Source organism: Empidonax traillii, unplaced genomic scaffold, assembly GCF_003031625.1.
Source record: "Empidonax traillii isolate 1590-97213 ecotype Southwest subspecies unplaced genomic scaffold, ASM303162v1 scaffold171:size1303362, whole genome shotgun sequence".
In the NCBI taxonomy this organism is placed as follows: Eukaryota; Metazoa; Chordata; class Aves; order Passeriformes; family Tyrannidae; genus Empidonax; species Empidonax traillii.
Window position 1 is genome coordinate 993,115 of NW_020955364.1, and position 8,548 is coordinate 1,001,662.

The window sequence follows — 8,548 nt, forward strand, 5'->3', positions numbered from 1 at the left end:
GAGACTGTTCTGGAAAGGCAGTGGGTACCTGTGTTGTGCTGATGTTACGCTTAGGTCCTTCCTTCTGTATGTTTATTTGCTGCTGCTCCTAACCAAAGGGTCATGGGGAGAAGAGGAAGTACTAAGCTTTTTAAGGAGGACTTGGCAAGCACAGCAAGTAATGTAAAACATGATTATGAGATAGCTATAGGGAAGCATAACAAAATGATAGGCAAGTCCAGGAAGAAGTTGTTTTTCTTTGGTCATTTGAAGAAATAAGGTCTTTTTTGTTTTTTGCTTTGCATTTATTATTATGCATAACAATATTTGAAAGAAGTATGCCCTAAATGTATTTGTATCAATAAAGACTTTAAAAAAATTATGTTAAATTACTGACTTGTTGTTGATTGGGGGCTTTTTTGGTTGTTTTTTTTGTTTGTTTGTAGGTTTTGTTTGGTTTGATTTTTGTTTGTTTTAAAATTTTCATTACTTCCGTATAATGTATGTGTAGACTAATCTTGGATTTCATTGCTTGAAAATATAAAAAGATTGTGTCTTAACCTGTTACTTACTTACTACGTTGCTGAAATTCTGTGTGGGGTTTTTTTTTTTTTTTGAGGTTCTTATCTTGTCCAACAATCTCCTAAAGAAACTTCCCCATGGAATTGGAAATCTGCGGAAACTCCGAGAGTTAGATCTAGAGGAAAACAAACTGGAATCCTTGCCAAATGAAATAGCTTACCTCAAGGATCTGCAGGTGAAACAATAATTGGTCGTGATAAACATCTTATGTCCTTTATTTACACCATGCTGATTTAATTACAGCTATTTGAGACTGGACTTAGAACCAAAAGTTCAGAATCTTGTGCAGCTTCACCCACAATTAGTCCCCACTAATTGTTCCACAGCTTCATTAGTTAATATTGAACAAACAATTTTTGAAGCTTTTCACCGTTGTACCACACCTACAGTACCACCACAGGAATAGCCCCTGATTTCAGTCATGCTCATGAAATCTTTTATGCTCAGGTGTGTGGTTTATTATGCACTATTTTATTTTTATGTTTAGCGATGCCTAATAGAGCTTTGAAATGATGTTGAATGGTTGAAATTTTTCTCGTGCAAGTGCAGGAGAGTAGAACCCATCCATTTATCAGCTTTATAGCTTGTTACTTGCTGTCATTCCAAGCAAAAGCCCTTAAGGTAATTTTTATAAATGTGTTTTTCCCTTAGAAATTGGTTCTGACTAACAATCAGCTGACCACCCTTCCCAGAGGTATCGGTCACCTTACCAATCTGACGCACCTTGGGCTCGGAGAGAATCTTCTCACACATCTTCCTGAGGAAATTGGTAAGATCCCTTTTTCTGGTTTGGTGCAGCATGCCTGAGCCAAAGCACTTGTGATAGGCATCTACACTGCTCATAAATAAAAGCCACAGAATTAATTTGAAACTTCTAAATATGCACAACCTGATGTGAAGCATGGGCCACAGGAGCAGCACTGGAGTGTATGATCTTTGTCTTGCTGAACTGCAGTGAAAAGGTTGCTCTGTTTTTTTCAGTTCTGCTGCAGAAAGCTGCTGAACACACACTAACTTGTAATGTATTCCTTTTCTGTCCAAATTCTCCCACAATTTGTGTATTAACCATCACTCAACTTCATGAATCTATTCTTGGAAAGAGAAAGGAAATGCACTGATCCTGCTCTAATGCCATGGTGTAAACAAACCCCTTATGTCAGGTGTAGACAGCTGAAGCAAATGTTTCTGCTGGAAGTACCTCTGCACATGCTTTTGTTTATAGGCCATCATATTGTTCTTCACCTCGATGAGGTAATAAGAGGAAATCTACAGAAAGAAAGGAAGGAATAGGATTTTTTTTTGTTTGGTCTACCTGAGATATTCAGACTAGATGGTTTCAGAGCATCTAAAACTGAGAGCCCACATTTGTTTTGTAATTAGTGTCCAGGATATATGTCCAGAGCATGATTCTGAGCATCAAATAGATGTTCAAATCTTATAGTTAAGCTTATTCTGGAGGAAAAAATGATGGGGCAAGCTACACAAAGCACAGTGTGGTCAGAAACAGTGATGTGCAGATGTCTGTCTGTCCCAGCATCTTTAGTGAAGAACCATTACAGTTTCTGCTCATCTTGTATGTGCCTAAATGTGAGAAAAGCCTAAAGCTATCTAAACCTGAAGCTTTGTAATGTAGTTCATAAGTTAGTGGAGAGATTTTGGATACCGTGAAAATGAACTATGGAATTAAAATCAGTAAGCACATTTTAAATACTATTCTAGGAGTACAGTTTCATTATTAAAGTTTGTTGTCTTCAAAGATTAGAGAATAGTTAACTATTTTCAGATGTGACTGCTTCATGTATCATGTTATCAACTATTTCTCATTATTTTTTCTATAGCTTTTCCTTTTTGTGCGTTTTCCATGCTACGACTCCTGGCTACTGCTTTCTTTTGTGAAAGATTAAAGAGTCTTTTAGGTTACAGGAGATGTTTATGGTATATAAGATTGGAAAATGTTTTAAGGAGAACTTCTGTGTTTTTCAAAGGAGGAATGGAAGACTTAAGAATGAGGAAATTGCTCTGTTTTCCAGCTTCTGGCTAATCTGTATTGCAGTATCCGTAGTAGAGGCAGGTTGTAAAATTTCAGTTCAGGAAAAAATTTTCACACTTGTTTGTTCCATTTAATAAATTCACTGCTATGCAGAGAACACTCCTGCTTTCTTCCTGTGAAACATGAGAGTTACAGCTTCAGGTCTTTAATGTATGGCTTCTATTTACATAAAAGGTATGACATAGTTGTTTTTTAAAGAGATAATAGATACTGTATGGTATAAGTATTTTCTAAGTCCTTTGGACTAAATAGCTGTTCAGTGTTGCTTGCGATTGCGTAGCTCGACTGAATGGTTATGGTGAAGCCCCTCTCAGTTCTCTTATACTCTATATTTGCTTATTATCTAAAAGAGATGCAGTAATGGATATTTTTACAGGGAAAGTAAAGCAAATTGGTTCTTGCTTAGGTACCAGTTACCAGAAATTACTGTGCTTGAAAACAGGGGTCTGGATGAGTGAGTGACTCAGTATTCTGTATAAGAAAGAATCTTCAAGTGGACTCAGAGCCTCTGTCTAAAAGTTATAAACTGCATGAGTAAAAAAGATACTAGCATTTATTATTTTATTTTAACCAGGTACACTGGAGAATCTGGAAGAACTGTATTTGAATGACAACCCCAATCTGCACAGCCTTCCCTTTGAGCTGGCTCTTTGCAGCAAACTGTCAATAATGAGTATTGAGAACTGCCCGCTCAGCCACCTTCCACCTCAGATTGTTGCAGGAGGACCCTCTTTCATCATTCAGTTCCTAAAAATGCAGGGACCATATCGTGCCATGGTCTGATGCTAATTGAATTGTCCAATACACTGTACAAAATACAAACTGCATTAATGTTGTAATTGTCTGTATATGTATATATAATATAATATATGTGGTTTATATTATATTATATATATATATATAAATATATAAATAATATAAAAAGGCAAATTTAAGACTGCATTATGTGTTTCTGCTAATAGAGGAATCATAGCCATTTAGATTTTTTTTATTCTGTAAAAATGCTTGTCTAAGTTTTCTTTGCTGAACTTGATGGAAGTTGTCTGAATAATCTGAAATTGCCAGTTCATTTAAAGCAATTGCCAATGAACTCAAATTTTAAATTTAAGGGACAAAACCAGTTTTGCTTAGATTTACTTTCAGTTAAGAGAAATGTATAACCTTTATATAATGAACTTTTCTGTTCTCTCCCCCCCCCCTTTTTTTTTTTGTGTCAAAACCTGAAAGGGTCATGTACCCTAAGGTTGGGATTTTCTTTTAACTTATTTTGAGATTTGAAGCAAATGGTGTTTTTATATTGTTTACAGTCAGAGTAAATCACTGGATCTTGTTTTATTCTGATTTGCTCTGTTTTAATCAATCATATCTAGAATTTATATGCCTCTGCTGATGAATTTTTATCAACCTGTTTGTATACTAAAAACATACTCATCAGAACAACTGGCAGGTGAAAAGGATGCAGTCAAAACGAAAAGAAAAAAAAAAAAAAAAGCTTGAATTCCTTTAAGTCTTGCTTCCCTGAGTTATCAGTTGCAGGCATAACATATCTGAACTGAGCCTTTTGCGGTTGGTCTTTTCTAGCACAAAGTAAACCTTTCCAGATTGGTAAAAACGTCGACTATTCTCAGTGAAGAGCGGTTTTCATTGTGTGAAGTAACAAGTCCATGAGGTCTAACAGTACAGTTAAGTGACAAGGAAATAATATATATGTACATTTTTATTACAATGTTGAGTCGTAAACTACAACAGGCAATTTTAAGGATTCCCTAGACCTTGTACAATAAATGAATGTGTCTTACTTTTAAACACTGCAATATATGTAAGTTTTAAGGTTGGTTAACAATGTACTATGGTTTTATATCTTGACTTGCCTTGTACCTCCTTCCATTACGGAACTTCTGTGTCCAAGCACAATATCTTCACACTGTGCTGTTTTGCTGCTGAACTAAATGCACTTTTCCCCACAGCTGGGGCACTTGCTTCAAAATATTCAGTTCAGTATCTTGATTATTCTTTTTTAACTTCATCCTGTCTGTTTCAGTATTAAACCGATCTATTAAAAAAGAGGCACCTTTTTCATTTGTGCAGAGATGTCGGTAGCTCAAGAGAAACACTGTAAGTGGTGGACATTTTATCGTGAATTTCTCGGTCGTTTAAAAGGCAGAAGATGCGTCAGGGAGATTTACGCTATTGCTGCATTGGTAGGGCCTTCTGTTGTCCTTTTTCAGGAGGGTAGGAACTCGAGGTGGTTGCATTCCACGATTCCCCAAGAACTGTTCGGTTTATACTCATTGGAATTGCTGCTGGCGTAGTGTGACTTAGAGGACTGTACCTTTTGCACAAAATCAAATCCATCGATGCCATGGGAAATCTGTTTCACGTGCAGAAGTTTGGGAATATTACTTCTGGCTTTCAGGTGTGATTATTTAGATGTATTCCTTTGATCTATTTTCATTTTGTTTTGTCGTACATATTTTCATTAACAAGAAGTAAGTTTAAATGGAAGGCAGGTGGAGATATAAAACCTTAGAGGGCTTAAACATGCTGTAAAAGAATTGTAGATGTCACTGGATTTTACTAAGTAATGTCTATTTCTCACACACTCTGTGTCTGTTCCCTCCCCCCACACTTTTTTTTTTTACATCTACTGTAGCTTTTCAGTTTAGACTTTAGTTTATAAAAGGCTAGTTCCTTACAGTTCTGCCTGGGTTAGTCTTTCTCAGCATTAAGGTGTTAAAATATGAAGATGCTGAAGTGCTTAGTATCAAGACTGTAATCTAACTTCTGAATATACTGCTAAGTCCGTATTTGTGCCCTCAGGTCACTAGGGTTGGTTTGATTAATATGGTTCCTTGAAACAAAAGTGGCGACCCCTTGTGTTTTCAAGCGTCTTGGTCTCATTCCCTGTCTGCTCCTCAATCCCATTTTTATAAGAGTTGAGGGGATTGAATTTGTTTAGTTTGTAAATACATTGATTATTCACCTTGTAAAGGTACATGGTTAATGACTGTATGATTGGAGCTGACCCTCTCTCACATACATCCTTGTGGAGAAGTTGGTTACCAAAATATTGCTCGTTACACTCGCTTAAAAACAAACTATTCTTTTCAAAACACTTATAGGAATAAATAAAGCTATGTTTTAATTCATTACTATATTAAAAACAGGATATTTTTTCAAACTTAATTTGTATTAGTATGGTTGTTGCAATGCCATACCTGTTTTAGGAGCTTAATTTTACACACTTTGAGGTGAGTGCTTATTTTTGCAGTGTCTCAAGAGAGATTTGAATAAAAGCAGTGTGAGAGAAGTTTTGGTACAGGGAAAATCAACTCAGAAGAACAGTTCTTTAAAATTACGCTTTAATTTTAAATTAATTTTAAGTATTGAAAATCTGGCAAGGATTGGGAAGACATATAAGTACATACATGGATTTATATCCAAATCTGTACATAGATCCATATAAATCCACATGGTTTGATCATTCAAAACAGTCTTACATCCTGACATAACAGACTTTTTACATTTCCCAGGATGTTGGATTGTTAACAGCTATAGTTTCTAAATTGTATTTAGTGCCTGGTGACATTCAGTTGGACACACATACTGGCTTATACATGTTTAAGAATTTCTTTTGCCCATAGCAGTTAAAGTATGAATGGAAAGATCTTCACTCTGACAAGGGTATGTATACATACATACAAAAATGTATTTGTGTATCCATAGATGTATGAAAGCATAGAGAAGGTGGAGAAATTAATTATTTACAGCATCTTTGAAAACAAGTATTGAAAACAGGTACTCAGATATTTATCCCCCTTGCCATACTGGGGGAAGTAATTTAGAATTGTTATTGAAAAATGTGACAATCTTTACTTTGGGTGAAAATCATGACCTTGATTGCTTGTCCATAGACAAAACATCAGTTTTGTATGTGTCTGTGCCTATGTACATACATACACATGCCCCATAAAGACACTATCCTGACTCATGCCTTGATTAAACAAGCTAAACTACTATAGACTGTATAGCATTATGGAAGTCTGGTAAGGTATAGAGCAGGTCAGAGATTTGCTAAATAATGAAAAGAAGGAGTAATTGCTGTTGTGACTCATGTTGGTTACATATTGAATTTTAATTTACTAAATAGGAAGATGTTTGATAATTCTTTTCAAGAATGTTTTACTATAAACCCCTAAAGTTGTGTCTCTCGTTGTCTTGTATTTTAGTTTGTCACCAAAGTTGTCAAGTATTAATGCAGTGGAAATGCTGCTTGTAAAGTTGGGTCACACGGTTGTGCAATTGGGACTTTTCAGTTTGGCAGATGCCAATGGAAATGTGACCTTCATGCACCCTTTTTAGAAAGAGATTTGGGTTGTAGAATATTTGCTTCAGTGCCTCTCTATGATTTAGGTTTTTTCTAGGTGAGGAACATGCATGTGTAGACTTCTTGAAGGTTGTGTTTGCCCATGTACATGATTTAGACAAGTAGTACTTAGATTGTCTCTCTGGTTTGTGGCTTAAACCCATTGTGTCACCTTTAATCCTGGGAGTTTGAAGAATATCTTTTATTTAACAATTAGAAAATGTTGAGAGGTTATTCCCACTCCTTTTTTTTTTTTTTTTTTAAACCCCCAAATAAATTAAATTTCTGAATCAGCACAAATCCATATCAGGAGACTTTTCATATCTGGATGCAACTAAGATTTTTCATGTTTCACACCTCAGTTGTATCAATGGACATGCCAGGACAGCTTCTAGTTAGAAATGTGCAGTTGGCAGTAATTTGCACAACAGAAACTTCAAGGCACAGTAAGGACGATTATAAACAAATGACAGTATCTACAAATGGGTTTTGTTTTTACATTAGCAAATATCAAAAAATTATGGTTTTTTAATTCTGATTTAGGTCTTAACCAGGACTGCACAGGACCTTTGCTGTGGAAAAATACCAGACCACACTAATTTTGTGGTTAAAAGCTAAGCAAGAGTGTAAACAGTCTATAAAAATGTACTTTTAATCTGAATTATTGTAATGTTGATTGTTATGTCTATATAAAAGATTGCCTTGCTTTTTTATAAGAGTCATTCTGTATCAATGCATTCATTATAAATAGTATATTTGTAAATAAGCTGCCACTGAGTCTTTTGGAAGTTTTCTAGTCTGACACTAACGTGGATGTAAGTCATACTTTTGCACCTCAAATTATCAAGAACTACTTTCTCATTATATACTTACCACTGTTTAAAAGATCTCAAAATACAGATTTTTCATATAGAGCAATTACAAGAAACTTCAAAAGTTGGATGATAGTTTCTGCTTTACTCACAGTCATGTAGACTGGACACTTATAAAGCAAATGTTGGTAAAAACTTTTACATTCCTTTTGTTACAGTATAGTAGGGCATGCAGTAAAATAAACCCCACAGTTTCTCTCTGAAAGGGAAATTAAATTTTGCATTTTAGTGCAAAATGCATTTCAACAGCAACAAAATTAAAGTAGATACGGAATTGTGGTGCCTAAAAGACAGACACCGGCATTTAATCTTCTGGTTTAATGAAAGGCAAGATTTCCAAGCTGCTATGACACCAATCTAAACTGATGTCTTTCAGCTCTGTAAGGCTCATCACTACAGACGCTGTTTCAAGAAGGTCACGCTCACGTCATGTCCTACAAACAAACAAAAAAAACCAGCCAGTATCCTTTGCAGTTGGAATGGAAGGACCTCAGCAGTTCGGGTAGGATGAGGCAGGGGAGGGCTATAGATTGAAAAAGCTGCAATCTTACTTAGCGTGGAGCAGTAACTCGTGCAGTAATGTGAGTGCTCCTGTCCTTTCATCAGATCTCTACTGGTTAAAATCAGGTCTGAGCAACCTACCTAATGGTCTGTAACCAAGCCAATCTGAAACCAAGCCAATCTCCTCTCAAGAGTGGC

General features: G+C 35.7%; 1 protein-coding gene across 4 annotated transcripts in view; it reads left to right on the forward strand.

The window, feature by feature from the left end:
- The window catches only part of SHOC2 (SHOC2 leucine rich repeat scaffold protein), a 65,862-nt gene extending 58,122 nt beyond the window's left edge, over positions 1-7,740 (forward strand). For all 4 annotated transcript variants that reach the window (XM_027885751.1, XM_027885747.1, XM_027885749.1 and 1 more), the window contains exons 7-9: positions 599-736; positions 1,213-1,330; positions 3,186-7,740. In XM_027885751.1, the coding sequence (XP_027741552.1) occupies positions 599-736; positions 1,213-1,330; positions 3,186-3,394 (465 nt within the window). In that variant the 3' untranslated portion in view covers positions 3,395-7,740. The remainder of the gene's footprint in view (positions 1-598; positions 737-1,212; positions 1,331-3,185) is intronic.
- Positions 7,741-8,548: the final 808 nt, after the last annotated feature.